Below are 27,266 nucleotides of genomic sequence, written 5' to 3' on the forward strand. Positions count from 1 at the left end.
ACTCTGGTGGATCCTCTTCTACTTCTATCCCTCTGCCTGTCGGCGTACCTCAGGGTTCTGTTCTTGGTCCCCTCCTCTTTTCTATCTACACTTCTTCCCTTGGTTCATTAATCTCATCCCATGGCTTTTCCTACCATCTCTATGCTGATGACTCCCAAATCTACCTTTCTACCCCTGATATCTCACCTTGCATCCAAACCAAAGTTTCAGCGTGCTTGTCTGACATTGCTGCCTGGATGTCTCAACGCCACCTGAAATTAAATATGACCAAAACCGAGCTTCTCATTCCCCCCCCCCCCCCCCCCCCCCCCCCAAACCCACCTCCCCGCTCCCCCCATTTTCTATTTCTGTTGATGGCTCTCTCATTCTCCCTGTCTCCTCAGCTCGAAACCTTGGGGTCATCTTTGACTCTTCTCGCTCCTTCTCTGCTCATATCCAGCAGACCGCCAAGACCTGTCGTTTCTTTCTTTACAACATCCGTAAAATCCGCCCCTTTCTTTCCGAGCACGCTACCAAAACCCTCATCCACACCCTTGTCACCTCTCGTTTGGACTACTGCAATCTGCTTCTTGCTGGCCTCCCACTTAGTCACCTCTCCCCTCTCCAGTCGGTTCAAAACTCTGCTGCCCGTCTCATCTTCCGCGAGGGTCGCTTTACTCATACTACCCCTCTCCTCAAGACCCTTCACTGGCTCCCTATCCGTTTTCGCATCCTGTTCAAATTTCTTCTACTAACCTATAAATGTATTCACTCTGCTGCTCCCCAGTATCTCTGCACACTCATCCTTCCCTACACCCCTTCCCGTGCATTCCGCTCCATGGATAAATCCTTATCTGTTCCCTTCTCCACTACTGCCAACTCCAGACTTCGCGCCTTCTGTCTCGCTGCACCCTACGCCTGGAATAAACTTCCTGAGCCCCTACGTCTTGCCCCATCCTTGGCCACCTTTAAATCTAAACTGAAAGCCCACCTCTTTAACATTGCTTTTGACTCGTAACCACTTGTAACCACTCGCCTCCACCTACCCTCCTCTCTTCCTTCCCGTTCACATTAATTGATTTGATTTGCTTACTTTATTTATTTTTTGTCTATTAGATTGTAAGCTCTTTGAGCAGGGACTGTCTTTCTTCTATGTTTGTGCAGCGCTGCGTATGCCTTGTAGCGCTATAGAAATGCTAAATAGTAGTAGTAGTAGTGCTTGTCCTTGAAGAAAGCGAAGATACTTACCTGTAGCAGGTATTCTCCGAGGACAGCAAGCTGATTGTTCTCACAACCCGCCCCCCCTTTGGAGTTGTTCCTTCTTTTTATCTTTGCTTTTTGATCTAACTGATGTCCCCGCGCGATGGGAGGGAAGGTAGCCGTGCGTGCGCCCGCACGTGACTGAAGGCTCTAGCAAACGTTTGTTGCTAGGAAGATTTCTGGACCTCAGGGCTGCCGTGGACGTCACCCATCAGTGAGAACAATCAGCCTGCTGTGCTCGGAGAATACCTGCTACAGGTAAGTATCTTCGCTGTCTCCTCCTATTAATAGAGACCCCTCTATGTTCCTAGTTAGCAATTGATCTAATTCCAACAAAAATTCCCCAGGTTTGCATTTATCCCATATACATTTATTACAGTGTAAATCTTTCCTGCCAGAGCAAAAATCACTAATAGAAACCCCCCCTTCCTTATCACTTTCCGTATTTCCCACGGTTTGGAACTAATGAACGCTATTAAGACTCCCTTACTTTTAGTATTATCATTACTGGATGCAAAGTGGATGGTGGGGTATTGTCTATGGTGACATAGGTGCTCATGTCTTGGCTTAAGGTGTGTCTCCTGCACCAGAGCAATATCTATTTGGAGCCTGAGCAACGCTCGGAACATTAGCAGTCGCTTTCTGGGGATGTTCAACCCTCTAACATTTAATATTAACCACTTTATATCAGTCATCCTAAATTAGTCTCTTGCTCTCATATCTCCACCCCTATTCTTCCCCGAAACGTGCCCCTTCCCCCACTTCCACTCTCCAACCTCATAGCTTCTCTGCCTCCCCTTCCCTCTTCCCCTTACCTTAATCCCCTCCCCCCTCCCTTGCCACCCCATAACAATGTTTGACACCCCCTGTTTTATCATTGGGTGCCTAACCAGGAAGGAAGAAGCAAACAGTCCGCTTACTACTCAGAAAGCACTTACACCAAACTCTCTCTAACAGTCTTCTCAAAAGTAGAGAACATATCCAAACTTAGTCTACTTGCTGGCCTTCAAAGTCTTTAGTCTCAACTCTTTCCCATTTTTTTTTTTTAATTCAGATAACTGTCAGGTGACCTGAGCTGCTGATTGCTGACACTGAAGTCGTCGTGGGCCCTTGCCCACTCTCTGCCACTTCGGCAGGAGGGATCGTGGGGTACTTTTCTTTCCCGGTCTGACCTCTGCCTGATCCATTGCTACGTCAGTTTCTGGGCAGACCACTCGAGCCTCTGCCAAGGATTTCACCTGATGCATTTTCACATCTTTGTAAAAGACCAGGACAAAAGGATGTTGCCATCGATATTGGATTTTAACATCTCTTAATTGTCTTGTGAAGGGTTTTAATTCTTCTCTACGCTTTAGTGTCGCGGCCAAGTTTTGATATATTTCAATAGCGTAAGAGTCTCATTTAAAACCCGGGTTCTGGCGCACAGTTTTCAAAACCTGTTCCTTATATTTATAGCTTGGTAAGCATGCAATGATGTCTTTGGGCCTATTATTTCATACTGGGCCAAGTGCCCTGTGAGCTCTCTCCAGCTGGATTGTCTCAATATCTGCTACATTGCCGTTCGCTGAGAGCAACTCGCTAACCAGTTTTTGAACCACTTGTTCACTGTCCTGGTACGTCGACGTTTCTAGGAGACCCTGGAACTGCAAGTTATTGCGGCGGCCCCGGTTCTCTAAATCCTCCACCTTGTCTAAAAGATGTTGCTGCTCTCCGTGCAATTCAGCCAATTGTTGGTCTAGAGTTCCCAACGCCTCGCTGTGTGCCTCCACGTGCATCTCCATTTCCTCCAACCGAGCTCCCGGATCTCTCCCCTTAGCTCTGCTCCGAGTGTTACCACAACTGCCCGCAGGGCTTTCAGGTCCAAGCTGATTTCTTGCAGCCAGGTTTGTAGGTCCGAGGGGAGCCCCCCCCCCCCCCCCCCCCCCCCCCCCCCGGAGGCCTGCTGCTCTAGCGGGAGTTCCGTTTGCTGGGGGTTTTCCGTGCATGCTGGCTCTTTTAGCTTTCGTGCCTCCGCCATTTTACCTCCTGTCATCGCCACTCCTTTGGGGAAAGCAAAGCGGGATAAATCTACCACCGCCGATTTCGCGCTTCTGTCTGCTGCGTTCCTGGGCGATCTGATAAAGCGGCCCGTGTTTTTGCTTTTCCGGTGTGCTTGGATTGATTTTATTGCTCACTTTTTATGTGGGGTAGCAGGAGCTCTGCTCTTAAGCGGCCATGCTGCTTGATGTCACTTCCTCCCCTTCTTGATTCTCTTTTGGCAGACAGATTCATGGTCAAGAAAAGCAAAAAAGCCTTTCTGTGATGAGACCAGTCCATCAGCATCAAAAGCAACTGTCACTGTGTGTCCAGGAGCTTCACTAGAAGCTAGGAACATACTGATAGTGAATGTCACCCTCAACATCAAGCACTGGTAGTACCTACTGGGATTGGTCAGCGTCTGATTCCTGCCTAAAGAAGGGCAAGGGTTCAACTTTCACCAGTGTCCAGAGAATGTAATGCTGGGCTTTGTCTGGAGGCCAAAATGTCTCAACGACATACCCCAAAGCATGGCACTGAGATCACTGGGGTCCTTAAAGCACCCTTGATGTGAGGAATGCTCATATTCTATGCCATCAGAGGGTGCACTAGTCTCCAAAGACTTGAGACCCCAGTTCTGATACTTTTCAAGTGACTCAGTAGGACATGGCCATATAGTGATCCCCCACCTTTGTCAGTGGTAGTCTTCAAGGAGTAGCTCATCAGATTTTTGGAGTGGATGGAGTGCTTCATTGCTTGACACAATGCTCTAGTCTCAACGTTAGTGAATGATAGGGGGGGGGGGGGGCAGTCCAACCAGTAATTGAGACTTTGAAGTCTGTTGTAATAGCATCCATTCTAGTGCATCGGGGGAGGAAACTTCACTGAAGTATCTGGAATATTAGGTATCTAGGAGGTCTGACCATTCTGTGAGCAACGTGAAAAAACAAACTTAGACTTCACAAACTGAATTGTTCTATGAGTTAGTCAGGATTCCTGAGAGTTTGAAGAAAAGCCAGAGAACTTCTCAGAGGTCCACTGATCTTAGATCCCTCCCCACCACATGATCAGATCTCCAGAGGACCCTTTACACCGATTTTATTCAAGTGGCAACTCAGGCTATCCTGTTTAGCAATTCTTGCCAGAAAGCTCAAAGCCCTGGTCTGCAAATGAGCAGTTGTAAGTGCCATCCATGCAGCAAGGCAAAGGATTCTACTCCAGGTTCTTTGACGTCGTCCGCAACGGCCCAGGAGACCAGGAAAAAACTTGCACAGCAAAACAAAGAGATTTCTTAACGCTCCATCGCGCGGCCTGAACACTCTGCGCATGCGCGAACGGCTTCCCGCGAGCGTGCGCTCCTCAGTTTCTTTTGATCCGCGATCGGAGTGACACGTCTTTGTTGGACTGCGCTTTTTTCGGCTCAGGAGACACAGTTAAGCGTTTACCGCTTCCCCTTTCTTTTTCTGATTTCAATTATTTAATTTTTCTTTAAAAAAAATAGTGCTTTCCTTTATTAGGTTTTCTCCCCCTTTTTAAGTTGCCTTCTTTTTTTTCAATGCGGCTGCCTTTTAGGCTGCTCGCCCGGGTTTTTTAACCTTTTTTTTGTGGCTTTTTATTTGGTATGATTGAGCCTTTTAATTTCGCGGCCGCTGTTTTTCCGTCCATGTCATCAAGGATTCCCAGCGGCTTCGAGAGTTGTACTTGCTGCAACCGAACCATCTCGGGTGCCAACCCCCCACGTGTGGTGTCTCCAGTGCCTTGGGCCCTTTCATCTGCCAGCTGTCTGTAAGCTGTGTCTTTTGATGAAGAAACGGACCCAAGTGACTCGGGAGGCTCAACGTGAGAAACTTTTTTTCTGATCGGTCCAGTCCTTCGACGTCTGCATCGACATCGGTACCGAGGTCGGCAGCGTCGACATTGAGGGAAGCAGTGGCATTGAGAGCTCAGGTAATGGCTGCCGAATGACCACATCGCGCTGGGAGCAGCGAGGCATCGAGGCCTACTCTATGCCTCCTCTTTGGTACCGAGGAGTCTAACGAAGGCTAAGAAGCACAGTCATCGTTCTCCTTCCATGCACGGTACCGAGAGCTCCAGGGAGCCGAGGGAGTCGGCACCCGAGAAGCTTTGGCGCCGGGAGGACCACTCATCCTCCATACAGGAAGTGCCGATGCATTGGCCATCTGGCAGCCTCGAACCCCCTCAGATTCTGCCGCCGACTCCTGCACCGGCCCCCCAGCCTTTTCCGATGGAAGCTCTCGACGAGCGCATCAGGGCCCTTCTTCCAGAGCTTCTCAAAGGGTTGCTGCGCCAGTCTGCTTCAGTGTCGGGGGTGCTTGCGCCTTCCGTACCGACTGCGGAAGCGGCTTCTGGGCCATCGCCTGTGGTGAGGTCCCCGTCCTCGATGCCGCTTGCAGCTTTGGCTGCCACCCGGGTCGATTCCCCCTCGACGGTGGGGGCAGGCAGGGGTCGACTTCTCAACACCACCACCCCCCCCCCCCCCCCCCACACACACACACACAAGGTCGTCGTTCCTCGACGTTGAGACAGGCTCGGGTTCGGGCTGCCCTTAGAGAGCTTTTGTCCAATACTGATGATGAACGCTCGTGGGAAGAGGAGGAAGGCCCCAGATACTTTTCAGAGGAAGAAGGAGGAAGACCCCAGATACTTTTCGGAGGAAGAGTCATGTGGGGTTCCCTCTGATCCTACTCCACCAATCGAAAGAAGAATGTCTCCACCTGAGTCTTTTTTTTTCTCATCTTTAGGACATTCCATTCCCTATGGAGGTTGTGGATGAGCCCAGGGCCGAGATGCTCGAGGTCTTGGACTATCCTTCTCCGCCCACAAAGGTTGCAGTGGCCCCTTTGCATAACACACTCAGGGAAGTTCTTATGCGAAACTGGTCATTCCCTCTATCTAATCCAGTGGTCCCCAAAAAATCCCAGTACAGAGTCCATGGAGAGCCTGTAATGGTGAAGGCCCAACTTCCTCACGATTCCATGTTGGTGGACTCTGCTCTCAGAAGAGCCAGTAGAGACTATGCCTCGGTGCCTCCAGGCAAAGAGTCTAGGACCTTGGATTCTTTTGGAAGGAAAACGTATCAGGCCGCATTGCTTGCCGCCAGAATCTAAACTTACTAGCTCTACACGAGCGTCCATTTACGGAACTCGGTGAGGCAACTGTCCAGTTTGATTGAAGCACTTGCTCCGGAGCTCACCGAATCTTTTCACCAGGTGGTCAGACAGCAGAAGGCGTGTCACAAATTCCTGGTCAGGGGGGTCTTATGACACTTTTTGATGTGGCATCCCGAGTAGCTGCTCAAGGTATAGTGATGCGCAGACTCTCATGGCTGCGTGTCTTTGACCTGGATCATAAGACCAGCAGTGAATGGCGGATGTTCCTTGCTGGGGGGATAATCTCTGGAGAAAAAGTAGAGAACATGGTCGATCAGATTAAAAAGCACCATGATGCTATGGATTCTCTCTCCCGCCAGGCGTCTTCTGCTACCACCTCCTCATCTAGGAGGTTTTTTGGAGAGAGGAGTGCGCCCTATTCCTATAATAGGCATAGGTACACTCCTGCTTCTCGGCAGCCTGTTCAGGCTCAGTGCCAGCATGCCCGTTCTCAACGGTGTGCGCCTAAGGCCCCTAGGGCTCCCCAGCAAAATCAAGGGACGGACTTTTGACTGGCTCCAGTGCAGCATACCCTCAGAGAAAATGTCCGTGCCGGACGGCTTGCCGGTCGGAAGGAGGTTGTTATTTTTTCACCAAAGGTGGCCTCTTATAACCTCCGACCGGTGGGTTCTTCAAATAGTCCGGTTAGGATACACTCTCAGTCTGGAATCCAGGCCTCCAAATTGCCCACCGGGAGCTCAGTCCTTCAGCTCCCAGCCACAAGCAGGTCCTTGCAGAGGAACTCTCCGCCCTTCTAAATGCAAATGCGGTCAAACCCGTTCCACCAGGAGAAGTAGGGCTGAGATTCTATTCCAGGTACTTCCTTGTACAAAAGAAAACGGGGGATGTGTCCTATCCTAGACCTAAGGGCCCTGAACAAATTCCTAGTCCGAGAAAAGTTCAGGATGGTTTCCCTGGGCACCCTTCTTCTTATGATTCAGGAAAACTATTGGCTATGCTCTCTGGACTTAAAGGATGCCTATACTGACATCTCGGTACTCCCAGCTGATAGGAAGTATCTTCGATTTCGGTTGGGAACTCGGCACTTTCAGTACTGTGTACTGCCCTTTGCCTAGCATCTGCGCCCAGGGTCTTCACACAGTGCCTGGCAGTTGTCGCAGCATCGCTATGCAGACTGGGAGTGCATGTGTTCCCTTATCTCGACGATTGGCTGGTCTTGGAGGCAGGAGCTCTACGGTCCATGCGGATGACTATTCGACTGCTAGAGCTGCTGGGGTTTGTAATCAATTATCCAAAGTCCCACCTTGTCTCGGTTGAGAAATTGGAGTTCATTGGAGCTCTGTTGGACACACGGACATCTCGAGCTTTTCTCCCCCCAGGCAAGGGCAGACAAATCTCCTGGCCTTAGTATTTATTTATTTATAGCATTTATATCCCACATTTTCCCACCCATGTGCAGGCTCAACAGATCACAGCTCAGCAGATGTTGAGGCTCTTAGGCCACATGGCTTCCACAGTTCGTGACTCCCATGGCACGCCTACATATGAGATCAGCTCAGTGGACCCTAGCTGACCAGTGGTGCCAGGCCACAGGGAGTCTAGAGGATGTGATCCATCTCTCCACCGACTTTTGCAGTTTTCTTCAGTGGTGGACCATTCGATCCAATCTGACCTCGAGACGTCCATTCCAAATTCCTCAGCCGCAGAAAGTGCCGACGACGGATGCATCCCTCCTGGGGTGGGGAGCTCATGTAGATGGACTTCACACTCGAGCTCGGTCCTTTTGGGAAAAAGATCTTCAGATCAACCTCCTGGAATTGCGAGCGATCTGGAACGCTCTCAAGACTTTCAGAGATCGGCTGTCCAATCAAATCATTCTAATTCAGACAATCAGGTTGCTATGTATTATACCAACAAACAGGGGGGCACCGGATCTCGCCCTCTGTCAGGAAGCCGTACGGATGTGGCTTTGAGCGCACCATCACAGCATGTTTCTCCAGGCCACGTATCTGGCAGGTGTAAAAGTATGGCCGACAGGTTGCACAGGATAACGCAACCTAACGAGTGGTCGCTAAACATGGGCGTTGTACGCAAGATCTTCTGAGAGTGGGGCACCCCCTCGGTGGATCTTTTTGCCACTCAGACAAACCACAAATTCCTTGTGATGAGCAGCAGATGAATCCATTAACTGATGGGTTGTATCCGCCTACCAGCAGGTGGAGATGGAGAACACTGAAAAACCACAGTGATCCTTGGATGGCTAGCCCCAACTGCCTTCAGTATTTATCTCCCAGCAGGTGTGGTCGTAGCTTGATCAGCTCCTGGATTTCTGCCTGGGGTGGCTCCTGTGCTTTGCCAGTTGAGCAGGGGTGTTGTGGCTGGCGGTGCCCACTTTAAAGGCATATAAGTTCACCCTTTCCCTGCCTTACTCATTCTCCCGGAGTCCCTCTGTTGCTGCCTGCCTCCAACTTTCCTCACAACGTTAAAAAAACTGCATGGCTGTTCTGAGTCTTTTTCCAGAGATTCTGGTTTACTGCAGCTTGATCGGAGCTCGTTGACTCGGTCCTCTGAGGTGAGAGTGGTACCCAGCTCCTCCGGGGAGGTCCCACGGACGCCGTTCCGAACGGGATAAGTTTTGGTGCGAAGCCGCCATTTTATTGCTATATTTCCGTCCAGTCGGGCGATGGCTGCTGAGGGAGTTAAGCGCTGCTCCCCGTTGTGGTAAATGCAGTTCAGCAGTGCTGTGCAAAACGTGCTCCTTAGACGCGCTACTACGATCATGGCGAGCGATGATTCTTCCCGCTCGATGGCGCTGGCAGCGGGCGCCGTTTTGGAAGTGCCGCATGTCTCGACCCTCGCGGTTGCGGAGGAGTCTGAGTGCAGGGGGACACCTTGTTTAGAGGAGCTCCAACGTCAGTTTCTCCTAATTTGGTTGCGGAGGGTCAGGGTGAGTTTTTCTCCCCTGAGTTTGTGCTACTGATGCATAAGGCCTTCATGCTGAAAAGAGCTCTGCCGCAGGGTGTTGATGCCCCGGGGATTGCTTCAGATGTTATTTCCTCCCCCGAGCGTTGGAAACACGCTAAAAACAGACGGATAAATTCCCGGCTGAAAGTGGCACATGTATTCCCCACCCCCACCCCACCCCCCTGGTGGTCGGGCTGTGGGGAGTCTAAGGGATCTGGCTGGCCCTCAGGGACTGTTAATCCAAAGGAAGGGTGCCTGTTTGCCACTGGATTTGGATGATCCCAATGCGGTTCGGATTTTCCACCACGACGAGCTGCCAGCTCTCATTACTGATGCCTTGCAGGCCCTCTCGATTGATCCTGCTAAAGGCGAGGCCTCCTCTGTTAATCTTAGGATGGCGAGTACTAAGAAGCCTACTCGGGCCTTTCCGGTGTATGACTCAATGGTCTTACCCCGAAGGGCCTTTGAAAGTGGCCAGGGCTATAGATCAGCTTTACCCTCTGAGTGAGGAGCACTTGGCCCCTTTGGGGATGCCGAAAGTGGATGCGTTGGTCACGGCGGTGACTAAAAAGACAACTCTCCCAGTAGAGAGGGGTCGCTTTGAAAGACATGCAAGACCGGCAGCTGGAATTCGCGCTGAAGCGTTTTTTTGAAATTGTGGGCCTTGCCTTAAGGTCGTCTATTTGCAGTTCCTACGTAGCCTGGGCATGTTTTCCCTGGTTGTAACAGGCGGTGGAACAGCCCGCGGATGGTGCGGGGTCCCTCTCTGAGGTTGCCCTGCGGATGAGGTCGGCCCTGTCATTTTTGGCTGACGCCCTTTATGATCTGGTCAGAGCTTCGGCTAAATAGATGTCTGTGGCGGTTCAAGGCCAGGAGTTCAGAGGCGTCCTCCACAATGATGGGACGCCGGTCCACTCCTCGATTCCTGCAGTAGGAAGATGTCTTTTCCTCTTTCTAGAGGAGTGGGCCAAGATTACCTCAGATCGGTGGGTCCTGGACCTGATCAGAGAAGGTTACCGACTGGAATTTGGTGCCCCGGTGAGAGACGTGTTTGTGGAGTACCAATGCGGCACTGCTGTGTAAAACGGGCGGCGGTAGAGGAGACCTTACAAGTCTTGCTGCACCTCAGAGCGGTGATCCCGGTGCCTCCCACTGAACGCGGCTGCGGCCGCTATTCCATTTATTTTATCGTGCCTCGAAAAGGCGGGTCTTTAAGGCCGATCCTCGTCTTACGAAGAGTCAACGAGGCCCTCAGAGTACGACACTTTTGCATGGAAACCCTGCACTCTGTCATTGCAGCGGTACAGCCAGGAGAGTTTCTCACATCTCTGGACCTAAAAGAAGCGTATTTGCACATTCCTATCTGGCCCCCACATCAGCGGTTTCTCCAGTTTGCGGTGTTGGGAAAACATTTCCAGTTTCGGGCCTTGCCTTTCGGCCTAGCCATAGCTCCCAGTACCTTTTACAAGGTGTAATGGTGTTCGTAGCTGCCTGTCTCAGGCAAGAGGGTATCAGAGTTCACCCTTATCTCGACGACTGGCTCATCAGAGCGGATTCGGCAACCGAAAGTCATCTTGCCAAAGCCAGAGTGGTGGCAGTCCTGCAGGCGCTAGGCTGGGTGGTCAATATACCCAAATGTCACCTGGCCCCCTCTCAGTCTCTCGAGTATTTGAGGGTCTGGTTCGACACGGCCTCAGGGTTCGTCTTTCTCCCCGACCAAAGGCGGTGCAAGCTTCAGGATCTGGTCTGTCTGCTCCAGCGGATGCCTTGCCCCGAGCTTGGGACTTTGTCCAGCTGCTGGTGTCGATGACGGCCACTTTGGAGGTGGTGCCTTGAGCGAGAGCGCATATGAGGCCTCTGCAGATTGCCCTGCTTCAACAATGGTCTCCGATGTCCCAGGAACATCAACGCAGGCTAACGTAGCTCCCTGCGGCCCGTGTCAGTATGGAGTGGTAGCTCACCGACAGCATGCTGCACCAAGGAATGCCGCTTGCGCTTCCTTCTTGGTGCCTGGTGATAAGATGCCAACCTTTTGGGCTGGGGAGTGCATTGCCAAGGAAGCTGTGCTCAGGGTAAGTGGACAACCGTGGAAGCGGGGTGGTCCATCAATCGCTGGGAACTGAGAGCGATATTCCTAGCTCTTATGGCCTTTCAAAAGACTCTGAAGGGGCTTGCTGACCAGGTCCTGTCAGACAACACGACAGCTGTGGCCTACATAAATCGTCAGGGCGGCACTCAGTGCAGGGCCCTGCCCGCAGAGGCCGCTCAGATTTGCCACTGGACCGAGCTGCAGCTTCTGTCAGCAGCTCAAATAGCAGGTCAGAGCAACGTGCAAGCCGATTTTCTCAGCATGCATCAAATCGACCCGGCAGAATGGGAACTGGCAGAAGTTTTTCTTCAGATTTGTGCCAAATGGGGGACACCCAGAATGGATCTAATGGCGTCAAGTGCAAACGCCAAAGTGCCTCGCTTTTTCAGCAGAAGGAGAGATCCTCACTCGGCAGGGTTGGATGCGCTGGCTCAACCCTGGCCCTCGGGCCTCCTGTATGTGTTCCCGCCTTGGCCCTTGATAGGGTGAGTCTTACTTCGGATTCAACACCACCAGGGATTGGTGATTCTTATTGCTCCGGATTGGCCAAGGCGTCTGTGGTATGCGGATCTCCGTCGGATGATGGTGGAGGCTCTTGTTCATTTGCCCCGGTGCTGAACCTGTTGGTTCAGGGTCCGGTGTCTATAGAGGATGCCTGCCGATTTGGTCTTACAGCCTGGCTATTGAGAGGGCGCAATTGAGAGACAAGGGCTATTCTAACAATGTCATTTCCACTCTCTTGCAGGGCCGCAAGTGGTCCACTTCTGCAGCTTGTGCTTGGATGTGGCGCAAGTTTGAGGCATGGTGTGTTTCAAAGGCGATCACTCCCACTCGGGCTTCTGTCTCACCGGTGCTGGACTTTTTGCAGGATGGTTACAAAAAGGCCTGGCTTACAATTCCCTGCGGGTTTAATTGGCAGCATTGGCATGCTGTCGAGGGAAGGTTTCTGGCTTTGCCCTTGCTGCTCATCCGGACATTGCTCGATTCCTCAGAGGGGTGCTCAGGCTCCGTCCTCCCATGCGGTTGCCTTGTTCGGCCTGGAACCTGGGGCTGGTGTTGAAGGCTCTCCAGTGTTCACCCTTCGAGCCGCTTAAGTGAGCTTTGGAGAAGGATGTGACTCTCAAGACAGTCTTTTTGGTGGCCATGACATCGGCTGGACGCGTGTCTGAGCTGCAGGCGCTGTCCTGTCGGGACCCTTTTCTACAATTCTCGGAGTCCGGAGTTAACGGTACGTACTGTGCCTTCCTTCCTGCCTAAAGTGGTTTCAGCGTTTCACCTGAACCAGCCCATTCTTCTTCCTTCCTTTTCTAGGGAAGATTTCCAGGACTCCTTTGGGCAGTTACATCTTTTGGATGTCCGCAGGGCGCTGTTGCAGTATCTACAGATGTCAAATGGCTTCAGGACTTCTGATCACCTTTTGTACTGTTGACAGGTCCTCGACGCGGGTGTCCAGCATCTAAGGCCACTGTAGCCCGTTGGCTCAAGGAAGTCATTTTTTCTGCGTATCTGCTTTCAGGTTGGTCTCCGCCTGGGACGTTTAAGGCGCATTCCACGAGAGCGATTTCCTCCTCGTGGGCTGAAACAGGTGCACTCTCTCTTCAAGAGATCTGTAGTGTGGCTACTTGGGCTTCTCAGCTCTCATTTGTCCGGCATTACAGGCTGGATGTTCCAGCGAAGCAGGACGATTTTGGAGCACATGTGCTTGCTCGCGGTGTGGCCTGTTCCACCCTACTTAGGGAGTGTTTTTGTACATCCCATCAGTTAATGGATTCATCTGCTGCAGATGACAAGGAAGGGAAAATTTTCTTTCCTTTAGTCACAGCAGATGAATCCATGATCCCTTCTTGTCTTTGTTTTTTGTTCAGATCTTTCATGCAGATATATATCTCATTGGGAGAAGTTGGAAACCAGTTCTCAGAATTTCTACATGATCTACTACAGGAGGTTGAGATCGTCCCTCCTTGGTATGGTTATTGCTCCTGTTCTGGGGTGTTTGTTCGCTTTGGGGAAAGTTTGTTATTCTACCTTTAACTCTGCTTTGGAAATCTCAAATACTGAAGGCAGTTGGGGCTAGCCGTCCAAGGGTCACTGTGGGTTTTCAATGTTCTCTATCTCCACCTGCTGGTAGGTGGATACAACCCATCAATTAATGGATTCATCTGCTTGTGACTAAAGAGAAAATTACCAAGGTAAGAACCTAATTTTCCCATCCCTCAATTCTGTTCCAGACTCTTCTCAGCATTAACTGCACAGCCCGAGCAGAGAAACTGGCAAGAGGGGATGAATTCTCGTGTATGTACTGCTTTAAATTTTAATTGCCTGTTGCAGTGGTTCCCAGGTCTGATCCTGGAGGCACCCCAGCCAGTCAGGTTTTCGGGATGCCCATGTGAATATTGAGATTTGCATTCAATGGAGGCAGTGCATGCAAATCTCTCATGAATGTTCATTGTGGATATCCCGGGGGCCTGGCTGGCTGGGGTGCCTCTAGGATCAGGTTTGGGAACCATTGGCCTATTGGGTTTCACTTCATGGCTGCATTCGGTATTCCCATGACAGCAGAGGCTGTTAAGCACTGCTCCAGCTGTGGAAAGCAGAGAGTAGCATTTGGGAAGTGCATGAATTTTGGGGCCCAAGATACGTTTGTTTAGGCGTGGGAAGCAGCGGGGTCATTGGATTCCTACGTGGGAGAGTCTCAATGCGCTCTGAACAGCACTCTACCTCTGTTCTGTCATCTGCCACCATCTTGGACTATCTCGCATGCCTGGAATAAACTCCCTGAGCCCATATGCCAGGCCCCCTCCATACCCATCTTCAAAGCCTTGCTCAAAGCCCACCTCTTCAATGTCGCCTTCGGCACCTAACCACCATACCTCTATTCAGGAAATCTAGACTTCTCCAACTTGACATTTCGCCCATTAGATTGTAAGCTCTTTTGAACAGGGACTGTCCTTTTTGTTAAACTGTACAGCGCTGCGTAACCCTAGTAGCGCTCTAGAAATGTTAAGTAGTAAGTAGTAAGCCCATGACAGACTAGCGTCAGATGCCTTTCTCCTTCATTGGGGGATAGGCCTTCTGTATGCATATCCTCCCATACCTCTAGTAGGGAAGACTTTGCTGAAATTCAAGCAAGACCGTGGAGCCATGATTCTGATTGTGCCCTTTTGGCCCCGTCAGATCTAGGTCCCTCTTCTTCTAGAATTGTCCTCCAAAGAACCGTGGAGATTGGAGTGTTTTCCATCCCTCATCACCCAGAACGGGGAGTCGCTTCTACATCCCAACCTCCAGTCTCTGTCTCTCACTGCCTGGATGTTGAGAGCTTAGAAGTTGCCTCCTTAGGTCGTTCAGAGGGTGTTTTCCTAAGTCTTGCTTGCTTTCAGGAAAGATTCCACGAATAAGTGTTGTTGTTTCAAATGGAGGAGGTTTGCCGTCTGGTGTGACAGCAAGGCCCTAGATCCTTTTTCTTGTCCTACAAGGTCCCTGCTTGAATACCTTCTACACTTATCAGAGTCTGGTCTCAAGACCAGTTCCGTAAGGGTTCACCTTAGTGCAATTAGTGCTTATCATTAACGTGTAGAAGGTCAGCCCATCTCTGGAGAGCCTTTAGTAGTTCGTTTTATGAGAGGTTTGCTTTTGTCAAAGCCCAGTGTGATGGGATCTGTCATTCTCACCCTGCTGATGAAAGCTTCTTTTGAGCCACTGCATTCCTGCCATCTGAAGTATTTGACCTGGAAGGTCATTTTCTTGGTGGTTGTTATTTCAGCTCGTAGAGTCAGTGAGCTCCAAGTCCTGGTAGTGCATGCACCTTATATCAAGTTTTATCATAATAGAGTAGTCCTCTGCACTCTTCCTAAGTTCTTGCCGAAGGTGGTATCGGAGTTCCATCTAAACCAGCCAATTGTCTTGCCAACATTTTTTCCCCGTCCACATACCCGCCCTGGTGAGGACAAGTTGCACACCTTGGACTGTAAGAGAGCATTGGCCTTTTACATGGAGCGGACAAAGCCCTACAGACAGTCCACCCAGTTTGTTTCTTTTGATCCCAACAGGAGGGGAGTAGCCATCGGAAAACGCACAATCTCTAATTGGCTGGTGGACTGCATATCCTTCATTTATGCCCAAGATGGGCTGATTCTAGAGGGCCATGTCAATCTTAGAGCCATGGCTGCGTCAGTGACTCACTTGAAGTCAGCTTCTATTGAAGAGATTTGCAAGGCTGCAACGTGGTCATCAGTCCACACATTCACATCTCACTACTGCCTTCAGCAGGATACCCGACACGACAGTCGGTTTGGGCAGATAGTGCTGCAGAATCTGTTTGGGATTTAGAATCCAACTCCACCCTCCTAGGCCCATTTCTGTTCTGTTCCAGGCTGCACTCTCACTTGTGTTCCTTTTCAGGTCAATCTCTGTTATGTCCTCGCCGTTGCGAGGCCCAATTGACCAATGTTCATTGTTTTGAGTGAGCCTGGGGGCTAGGGATACCCCAGTTGTGAGTCTAATTCAGCCTGCTTGTCCTCGGAGAGCATGAAGATACATACCTGTAGCAGGTATTTTCCAAGGACAGTAGGCTGATTATTCTCACAAACCCACCATCCTCCCCTTGGAGTTGTTTCAGTTCTACTTTTGGTTGTTATTTAACTGAGGGCACGCTCGCGTAGCTGGTGGGAAGCCGTTCGCCCATGCGCAGATTGTTGGGGCCGTGCGACGGAGCATTCTGGAAACCTTTGTTTTGCTGTGTAAGTTTTTTCCTGGTTTTCTGGGCCGTCGCAGACAACCCAGTCGTGAGAATAATCAGCCTGCTGTCCTCGGGAAAATACGTGCTACAGGTATGTATCTTCATGTTACACAAGTTATCTTTGTCTAATTCTACATTTGTTTAAAGATTATAATCATTCAGTCTGAGATACGCAGTAATAGGGGAAACGGGTGGGGGGGAACCTTTTCACATCACTATGAAATCTCCAGTATGGGACCCTGTTTTGGCATGGGACCTAAATACTGTCCTTGCTTAACTAATGGGGCCACCATTGAAGCCCATGGACCAAGTGGAGGAGTTGCCTAGTGGTTAGAGCACTGGTCTTCAAATCCAGAAGTGGCCGGTTCAAATCCCACTGCTGCTCCTTGTGATCTTGGGCAAGTCACTTAACCCTCCATTGCCTCAGGTACAAACTTAGATTGTGAGCCTTCCTGGGACAGAGAAATATTCAGTGTACCTGAATGTAACTCACCTTGAGCTACTACTGAAAAAGGTGTGAGCAAAATCCAAATAATAAAAGAAATCACCTTGGCTTGGAATCCTCATAGCTGTCACATCTGCCAGAAAAGTTGGCAACCTCCATGCATTTGGTATCTTGTCCTCCATACACACAGTATTTTCCCAGTGGAATAGCCTTGTGTTGTCTTGTTTCACATCACATTTCCCACATTCATCTGTAGCAGAAGAGGCTCTACAAACAGTGGACTGTAGGTGAGTACTTGAGAACCTACAGTGTACCCTTCAGCTTTTTGTTACCTTCTACCCAAATAACCTAGGCCTTCTGCAACCAAAAGAACATGATTGGACTGGGTTTCTGACTGCATCTTCTATTATAAGCGGACTCTTCCCTAGCCATAGGCATCCATATGTTCAGGGCGTTGGCAGCCTCGGTGGTGAAATATAGAGCCACTTCTCTCACAGATAATGCAGTGCTTCCATTTTGTCAGCTCATACCATCACTAAGCATTACTATCTGGACCAGTCATCTTCACAGTGCTTTTGGTCAGGCAGGTAATATTTCTACTTGTTAACCCTTGTCCACCTATCTGCCTTCTGGGTTGCTTTCACCCTGGGCAATATACCAACCCTCCGCTAGGGACTCAACATCAAGTGTCTGTATTTTCCCTGCTTATCTGTGGAGAAACCAAAGTTGCTTACCTGTAAAAGGGGCTCTGTAGAGAGTAGAAGAATGCTGTCACACTTACCCACACTTCTTCACCAGTCTCTATATAATCTGATATTGACTGGAAGGATTAAGGACTTTACCCTAGTGAGGAATTTCGACACATGCTCAGCAAAAGCCAAAAGGCTTCTGTTTGAGCTTAGAGAGATACAGAATGGTTAGTTGACGCCTTGTGGTTGCATTACCCTGCTGTCTGTAGAGAATGCCCATTATAGGCAAGTGACTTTGCTTCATTCATCCTCCTGTTAATGTTATGATTATCACCAGTCACCAGTAGCTTTTTATTAACCTCTGCCCATAGAATGCAAACACTGTTTAATATGCTTAAGCAGTTGGTCAGTTTCTTAAACCACCTGCATTTAAATATTTTTTCATGCATGATCACCCCACTTAATGATGCACATTTACTGTATTGATACCGGCACTACGATTGTTGCATTGTTGCTGCTTGGCTTCCAGTGAAGTGAATTTTTTTTTTTTTTTTTAAATTGAGGTCTTTTTTTTTTTTTTTTTCTTAGATTCCCAACAAAGGACTTGAACAGTACCAGAAAGACAGAAATAGGTAATGTTCCATTAACACTGTTTTGCATCAGCCAACTTATCTGGCAAGTAGCAGAGAAGAGGTCAGTGTCTTGAGCTGCAAATATCTAAGAGGGTCTTTTTAACAGGGAAGAAAAGTCAATGTGAACTGGGATAATTAGCTTTTCCTAGACCATTCCTGACAGATGGGTATTATGCATTGTCTATAATATGCCTGTTTGTACATTCCAGAAAGAGAACCCATTCCCCGGACAGCAAAGATGGTGCAAGTGATAAAAAATCACCCAAATTAGAAGGGTCTCAAAAAAGTGATGGTGTGGATGGAAAATCTGCCAGTGGTGCTCCATCAAAGGATGAGAAACAATCGTGTACCACAGATGGAGCAACATCTGAGGGAAAGGGTAGTAAGCATGCAGAAGAGGGAATGCCACCAGCCATAGAATCAGAGGATGAGCTGCTGCTGGAGGAAGAGGAGGCTGCTGCTCTGCTGGAAAGCAGTAGCTCAGTAGGTTATGATGGAGACCAGGCCAACTTGGCTGATGTGGGCACAGAAGAAACACAAGAAGCTGAAAATGCTACCAATGGTGCTACATCACAAACGGCAAAGAAAAAACTAAAAAAGGTAAAGCATAAAATATGGTACAACATGCCAATCTTTATTTTCTGAAGTTTTGACAATAACAAGTGACTGAGTCAAAATAAAACCTACGGGGAACTTGCTATTCTCCGTGCAAGATATTAAAATCCAAATGAATATAATTAGTCTACAGAAGTTCATAGTATATAACAGCTGAGGTTAGTATATTTCCAAATCAACAGTACTTATCTCGGTATCATAGGAGACTCTCAGCAATGTCAAGATAGTCTTTGATTCATTATCTTTGATACAGAAGTAGTTTTCCAATTCCAAAATCCAAGGGATTTTCCCCTCAGTGTTCAAACTAGTGTGAACATTGAGGGAATGGGAATTCCCTTGGATTTTGGAATTGGAAAACTACTTCTTTATCAGACTATCATGACATCGCTGAGTCTCCTATGATACTGAAATACATATTGTTAGGTGATATAACATTAGCTATTTTTGAGACAGATTTGTCTATTTGGAACATACTGTTAATGTTTAGGGAAGATATTTACTTATGTGGTTAGAACATGTACTGTCATTCCAAGGGATTTCAAATTAGAAATGTATTTACATGAATAATAGTATTTTCTCTTAGGGCAAGCAGGCTTGCTTATGGGTCATTCCATGTCAAGTGGTCTGGTGGTACCTGCTCGACCATCATGGATTTCGATGAAATTTTCTGTGAACATTCATGCATGTCCCCAATGACCATTGGTAAAGTTTTATCCTCAGCAATCCTCCAAACTGTTCAAGACGCTTGGGTTATGCACTCCTACCAGCAGAGGGAGACTGAGAACACTAAAACTTCTTATACAAGTAGCCTGTGCAAACCTTCTACTAACCAGTATTTTCTCAGTCTCAGCAGAGAGTAGATGTGTGCAGCCTGTGCCGTGTACTCAGTCTGGTAGGCCTGTTTGGGGTTTCTAGGTTGGGTTGTAAATGTTAGAGAACCCACACTTGGATCTCTATTACAGAGGGTGTAAGTCCTAAGGGTCTTCTTATTCCCTGTGGGGTGTCACACCCAGGTGGCCGGGTCCCTCCCCCTGTGCTCTTCCTCTGGAGGACTGCTTGACTTCGGCTACAGACCTCGTTCTGTACCCTTGAGGCGTTTAAAAGAATCCGCAAGCTCGCGGAGAACTCGAACGCCCCACGGAAGAACACAGGTATAGGCGAAAGTGGGATGTTTGACCACGGGAATGCAAAGCCTGGAGAGATGGATCTTATAAACACTTGTTTTTATTGATGAAAAAAAGACTCAACACAACTGTTGTGTTTCGGCCGTCAGGCCTGCATCAGGAGTCTTGCTTGGCGGAGACCATCTGGTGACCGCACTAAACTATGCGTGACGGGGTATTCCATGTGATATGTCTCAGTCACGGGAGAACAGCTGATGCATACGTGGAGAAACTCAATTATGTGTTTATCAGTTGTGTTGAGTCTTCATCAATAAAAACAAGTGTTTTTAAGATCCATCTCTCCAGGCTTTGCATGCCTGTGGTCAAACATCCCACTTTCGCCCTTGAGGCGTTTAGGCATCAGCAACGAGGTTTAAAAAAAAAAAAATGTTTTTAAAAGGCGGCTATTTTGGCCATTCTTGTGGCAGTCCAGAGATAAAACGTCCTCAAGGGCGTTCTTGCATTAAGCGGTTTTGCCTATTAGTCTGTCAGAGCACAAAGCAACTGTTTTTATTGTGTTCGCGGCCATTATGTCTAAGCTGGCGAGGTGTCGGTTTTGCGCTAAGCGCAGCGTTGAAATGAAAGGTGGCCAATGTAAATTTTGTGGGGAGCCTACGTTGTCAGCGCTCTTGCCCCCCGTGCTTTCCCCTGAGTCGGCGTTGTTAGGCGGCAATTTGACTGCACATTCCGGGCTGGCAACGGCGGGGCCGGTCGCGCATTCCGTACCGGCGCCGGGGGACCCGTGTGTGGCGGGAAGCGCGCCTACTTTAGCTGCGGATCACGTGATGGACCTGCCACCTCGGGAGCGAGGGGGGTTTATCGTGAAGACTGTGGGAAGTGTTATTGGGGCTTCAGCAGCATCGGGGGGGGGGGGGGGTCTGGCTTCCCCCCTGAGTTTGTTTGGTCTCTGTATAATGCCTGGAGAGCTGGCCCCTCTCAGGCTGTTTGTGCCCCGGAGGCTGCTAGCTCAGTGGGAGTTTAAGCGCCTGCAGGTGGATATTTTGGAGCCTATGGAGATACTTTCTGTGCCTGGGTCGGACGTTTGGAGTGATCCAGGAGAGGAGGATCTCTTAGAGGTGTCTGAGGATCAGGATGGGCTAAGGCCTGGGGAAGATTCTTCAGTGGTTCGCATTTTTCATAAGGAGGAGTTATTAGAGCTCATTGATCAGGTGATCTCTACTTTGAAGTTTGCTCCGGCAGCCACTCCCTCTGCGGAGGGACCCCAGGTAGATCCCTTGGTGAAGGGGATTCGGAGAGCCTCCCGTTCCTTTCCCATGAATTCAGACATTAGGGACATGGTTTTTCAGGAATGGTCTGTGCCGGAGGCTGCTTGTAAGGTGTCTAGGGCTATGGCGCGGCTGTATCCCTTGCCTCCGGAAGATTTGGCCCTGCTGAAACCACCTACTGTGGATGCGGTGGTTACGGCGGTTACTAAGGCTACAGCCATTCCAGTAGATGGCAGTACAGCCTTACGGGATCTTCAGGATAGGAAGCTAGAGTCCTTTCTGAAGCGCAGCTTTGATTTGCCAGCTTTGGCTTTGCAAGCCTCTGTGTGTGGGGGCTTGATAGCCAGAGCTTGTTTCCGTTGGGTAGAGAAGCTCTTGGATGAGTCTGCGTTAGGTAGGACTGGTTTGGTTCAGGACCTGGCCAAATTGGAGATGGGGTCTTCGTTTTTGGCGGACACCCTTTATGATTTGCTAAGGGCTTCGGCTAAGAATATGGCTCTGGCGGTGACGGCTCGCAGGGCTCTTTGGCTTAGGGGCTGGGTGGCAGATGCGGCCTCTAAAGCAAAGTTGTGTTCTCTACCTTTCAAAGGTTCTATGTGTGGAGAGGACTTGGATAAACTGATGAGTGGTCTTGGGGATACCAAGGTCTCACGGTTGCCGGAGTTACGGCCTAAGGCGGCTAGTCGAGGTGGTTCGGCTAGAGGTCGGTTTAAGGACGCGAGGCGGTACAGGCCGGGCAGATTTGTGTCTCCTTCTAAAAGCCGTTTTTTCCAGCGGATGCAGTCCTTTCGAGGGGGTCGTCGAGGAGGTCAGGACTCCTCTGGAGGTGCCGGAAATGGTAATAAGTCCTCCTCCTTATGAAGGTGTGCGGGTCCAGCATCTGGTGAAGGTCGGGGCGCGACTTCGTCTGTTTTATCAGGGGTGGACCCAAATTACTTCAGATCAGTGGGTGCTGGAGGTCGTTCGCGACGGTTAAGCGCTCAAGTTTGAGCACCCGCTGCCGGATCTGTTTCTTACCTCTCCTTGTCACTCTCGAGTCAAGTTAAAGGCTATTCAAGAGACTCTGGGTCGCTTAATCCAGTTGGGAGCTGTGGTACCCGTTCCAAGGCACGAGCAGGGAATGGGTTGTTTTCCATTTGCTTTGTGGTGCCAAAGAAGGAGGACCAGTTTCGACCCATTTTAGATCTCAAGAGGGTCAATGGGGCGCTCAAGGTGCCATCCTTCCGCATGGAGACTTTGCGCTCGGTCCTAGTGGCTGTTCGTCAGGGAGAATTTCTCACGTCACTGGATCTCATGGAAGCCTATCTGCACGTGCCGATTTGAGAGGCCCATCAGCGTTTCCTTCGTTTTGCTGTTTTAGGGAGGCACTTTCAGTTCTGTGCTCTGCCTTTTGGTCTGGCAATGGATCCATGCACCTTCTCTAAGATAATGGTGGTGGTAGCGGCTTTATGGAGGCAGGGTATTCTGGTGCATCCCTATCTGGACGACTGGTTGATGCAGGCAAATTCTCAGGCTCACAGTGTGGTGGCGACGGCTCAGGTGGTTGCGTTTCTGGAATCGCTCGGATGGGTAGTGAATGTAGTCAAAATCAGTTGATCCCATCGCAGAGTCTGGAGTACTTAGGAGTGCGGTTCGACGCGGCAGTGGGTTGTTTTTCTGCCGGATTCTCTGATCACCTCTCTTCAGCAGCAGGTCCGGCTGTTTAATGTCCGTTCAGAGTCCGACGGTTCAAATATACCTCCGGGTTCTGGGCCTCATGGCAGTGACAATAGAGGTAGTACCATGGGCCAGGGCGCATATGCGTCAGCTTCAGGCAGCTCTGTTGTCCCGGTGGTCTCCTCAGGTACACAGTTTGGAGTTGCGGTTGCCATTGAGGGGGGGCTCCTCTGCGCAGTCTCCAGTGGTGGCTGTGCTCGGCCCATCTGAAAAAGGGCATGCCGTTGGAACCTCCTCAGTGGGTGATTCTGGTAATGGATGCCAGTCTGCTGGGCTGGGGAGCTCAGTGTCTTGGTCGGTCCGCGCAAGGACGGTGGTCGACGGAGGAAGCTCAGCGGTCTATCAACCGGTTGGAGACTAGGGCGATTCGGCTAGCTCTGTTGGCTTTTTGCTCAAGTGTGGTCGGAAAGGCGGTAAGAATCATGTCTGACAACGCGACAGCAGTAGCATATGTCAACCAGCAGGGCGGTACAAAGAGTCCACGGTTGACAATCAAGACAGCTGTGCTCATGAGTTCGGTGGAAAGGCATCTAGTGCAGATTTTGACGGCGCACATGGCCGGGGTGGACAACGTGAACGCAGATTTTCTAAGCAGACGCATGTTGGACCCCGGAGAATGGTCTCTGCACCGGTCGGTGTTCGACCAGATAGTTCTAAAGTGGGGAATGCCAGTAGTGGATCTCATGGCGTCGGTACAGAATGCTCAGGTTCCTCGGTATTTCAATCGGCGTCGGGATCCGCGAGTGGAAGGGATCGATGCGTTGGTCCTTCCGTGGCCTCAGCGGGTATTGCTGTAGTGTTTTCCCCGTGGCCCTTGATAGGTTGAGTCCTACAGAGGGTAGAATGTCATGCGGGTCCGGTTTTGTTGGTGGCTCCGAATTGGCTGCATCGGCTGTGGTTCGGGGATCTGATGCGCTTGTTAGAAGGCGAGCCTCTGCGGCTGGGGGGCTTGGTGCTGTTGTCATGGTCCAGTTGTCATGCCGGATCCAGATCGGTTCTCTCTTAGTGTGGCCCTTGAGAGGGAACGGTTGAGAAGGAAGGGGTTTTACCCTCAGGTGATTCAGACGATGCTGCAGTCTCGCAAACGTTCGCCGTCTTTGGCCTATGTGTGTGTGTGGCGCATATTTCAAGATTGGTGTGGGGACCGGCCATGTGCCCCTTCGACAGCTTCTGTGTCGTGCATTTTAGATTTCTTGCAGGATGGTTTTGAGAAGGGCCTTTCATTGTCATCTTTGAAGGTGCAGCTGGCTGCTTTGGCGTGTTTTCGGGGTAAGGTGCAGGGCAGGTCGGTTGCGTCTTCCCCGGATGTCCGTTTTTTGAGGGGGTGAAGTTGCTTCGTCGTCAGCGGCCAGTAGTTCCTCAGTGGGATCTTAATATCGTTCTTGACTCTTTAGCGGGTTCTCCTTTTGAGCCCTTGAAGTCTTGTTCAATAAAAGACCTTGCTATGAAGGTGGTCTTTTTGGTAGCTATATCGTCGGCTTGCTGGATTTCGGAACTTCAGGCTCTTTCTTGTAGGCCTCAGTTTCTGTGGTTTTCTAAGGAAAAGGTTTTGCTGCGTCCAGTGCCTTCGTTTTTGCCTAAGGTGGTATCCTCCTTTCATGTCAATCAGGTGATTTCATTGCCGGTCTTGGGGGACCGGACAGGGGATGCTTCTCAGCGTCGTTTGGTGAAATTGGATGTGCGCAGAGTGTTGAAGGCTTACTTGCGCAGGTCGGAGGAATTCTGGTCTTCGGACAGGTTATTTGTCCTTCATGGGGGGCCCAAGAAGGGAGCGGCTGCTTCTAAGGCATCTATAGCTCGGTGGTTGAAGGATGCCTTCTCTTCGGCTTACATATTGCATGGCCGTACGGTGCCGGTGGGGCTCAAGGCACATTCCACTAGGGGGATGGCGGCTTCTTGGGCAGAGAGTAGTTTTGTTCCACCGGTGGACATTTGTAGAGCGGCGGTGTGGTCCTCCCTGCATTCTTTTGTCAAACATTACAGAGTGGATGTACAGGCAAGGGAGGATGCCAGTTTTGGAGCTGCAGTCCTGTCCTCAGGGCTTCGCAGGTCCCACCCTTAGATGTGTTTACTGCTTTGGTACGTCCCAAGCGTCTTGAACGGTCTGGAGGATTGCTGAGGAAGGTGAAATTAGGCCTTACCTGCTAATTTGTTTCCTGTAGATCCTCCAGACCGTTCAAGAGCCCACCCAGTGTATCGGACAGTTCAGTATGATGATTTCTTTAGACTTCAGTTGCTGATATTTCTAGTAGCTCCTGTGATTTGGGTCCTGGAGTTTTACTAAGGGCAGTTTGTGGTTCCGTTTGTGCCCATCTGCAGTTGAATTCCCCCGTCTTAAGGGGAGGAGATCTGAGTGTGGGTTCAGTGGTTTTGTTCAGGTGGAGGTGTTTTGTTCCTCTGCTTTGTTACTGTTTTACTGGTTAGTAGAAGGTCTGCACAGGCTACTTGTATAAGAAGTTGTAGTGTTCTCAGTCTCCCTCTGCTGGTAGGAGTGCATAACCCAAGCGTCTTGAACGGTCTGGAGGATCTAGAGGAAAGAAAATTAGTAGGTAAGGCCTAAAATCACCTTTTTTGTTATGCCAAGATTACACTGACCTAATCGAAGATGTGAAAACGAAAATTAAAATATCCAATAGATCCATGAAAATTCAATTATTGACTTTGGCCCCAAAGTGTTGTTCAATACCAGTGACAGCAAAAACGTTTAGCGTTTCAGAATGTATGGTTAAAACAGCGTGAAAACTAAAGCAAGAGAGAGGCATTTGTGCACTACTGGATGCAAAAGTTGACAAACTGCTACCAAAGGCAATCGCCGTCAAAGTTCGAGATTTCTACAAGGATGATGAATTTAGCAGGATGTGCCCAGGTAAAAAAGATTTTGTTTCTGTTCTGCTTGATGGCATCAAGTTTCAAAAACAAAAGCGGTTGCTTCTGTGCAATCTGAAAGAACTGTTTGTAGCATATCGAAACAAATATGGTGCTGAAATTGGTTTTTCAAATTCTGTGAGCTCAGACCAAAGTGGTGTGTTACTGTCGGTGCCTTAGGCACACATTCCGTCTGTGTCTGCAGCATCCATCAGAATGTTAAGCTTATGCTACAAGGTGTCATCATTAAAGAAGACTACAAGAAGCTCATGGGAAAGGCAGTTTGCGATCTGGACGCCAAAGATTGTATGTTGCAGCAATGCCAAAACTGTCCTGGTGAAGAGGCACTGAGCATATTTGGAAGAAATATTTGAGGACTGGGATTCAGAAGAATCAATAGAATTCAAACAATGGGTTCATACTGACTGTGAAATGCTTGAAACAAATGTTCTCACTGTTGACAACTTTATTGAAAATGCTAGCAAAATTTGGAAACTGACTGGCCACCACTTCATTTCAAAACATCAAAGCAAATATTTGAAATCATTAAAAGCTGACCTAAAAGAAACCAAACTTATCGTACTGATGGATTTTGCGCAGAACTACTCGTTTGTTGTCCAAGACGTTGCTCAAGGCTTTCACTGGGAGAATTCACAATGCACAGTGCATACATTCGTCACTTATTATATCAATAAAGATGGCGTGCTGCAAATTGTCAACTGCTGCATAATTTCTGATCATATGCAACATGATACAGTTTCGGTGCACATGTTCATTCAGAAGTTGATTGAGTTTTTGATGAATAAAATGAAGATTACAAGAATATACTACTTTAGTGACGGTTCAGCAGCACAATACAAAAATTACAAAAATTTTGTCAATCTGTGCAATCACAAGAATGATTTTGAAATTGAGGCCGAATGGAACTTTTTTTAGCACGAGTCACGGCAAGTCACCATATCATGGAGTTGGTGGCACGACTAAACGTTTTGCTGCTCGAGCCAGCCTCCAGCGACCATTAATAGGCCAAATACTGACGCCAATAGATCTGTTTAACTTTTGTGACAAAAACATGTATGGAATTAAATTATATGTATGTTCCAACTGAAGAAATCCAAGAAAACCAGGATGCTGCAAGAAGAAAGATGGAAAGCTAGCTGCACAATAACTGGCACAAGAGATCACCAGTTTGTGCCAGTTCATTCGAATTCGATTTCTGTCAGCAAAGTTTCAAATGACACTATTAACTTTGTGGCCAAAATTTCCAATATCGTCGATCCTAATTTAAAATTGGCCAAACTATTGCCTGGTTGTTATGTTGCCTGCATTTATGACAAGTAGTGGGTAGGCAACGTTGTAGAAATTTCCATCGAACAAAATGATGCATTGGTAACATTTATTCATCCATCAGGCCCAGCTCATTCATTTTTTTGGCCTGAAAGAAAAGATGTTTGTTGGGTTCCAGCACAACATCTTATTTGTGTGCTTCCAGCGCCATCAGTTAGGTCGTCAGGCCGCCAGTATCAATTCCCAGCAGTGACACTAAAGAAAGTGGCTCATAAATTCAATAATAAATAATCGTTGGAATTTGGCAGTTCATACAAATATTACGGACTTCGGCTTGGGAACCATTTAAGATACCCACTTTAGGCTTAGGAACCTAGGATAAGCTGCCCTATCGTCTGCTTGGGAACTGGACAGATACCCACACAAGGCTTTGGAACCTTGATGATGAAACCAA

At 49.2% G+C, this 27,266-nt stretch overlaps 1 protein-coding gene across 2 annotated transcripts in view; it reads left to right on the forward strand.

Moving 5' to 3' along the window:
• Positions 1–27,266, forward strand: part of MATR3 (matrin 3) — a 354,187-nt gene that overhangs the window by 260,132 nt on the left and 66,789 nt on the right. For both annotated transcript variants that reach the window (XM_030210961.1, XM_030210962.1), the window contains 2 exons: positions 17,897–17,940; positions 18,150–18,540. In XM_030210961.1, coding sequence (XP_030066821.1) covers positions 17,897–17,940; positions 18,150–18,540 — 435 coding nt within the window. The remainder of the gene's footprint in view (positions 1–17,896; positions 17,941–18,149; positions 18,541–27,266) is intronic.

This window comes from Microcaecilia unicolor, chromosome 8, assembly GCF_901765095.1.
Source record: "Microcaecilia unicolor chromosome 8, aMicUni1.1, whole genome shotgun sequence".
Lineage (NCBI taxonomy): Eukaryota > Metazoa > Chordata > Amphibia > Gymnophiona > Siphonopidae > Microcaecilia > Microcaecilia unicolor.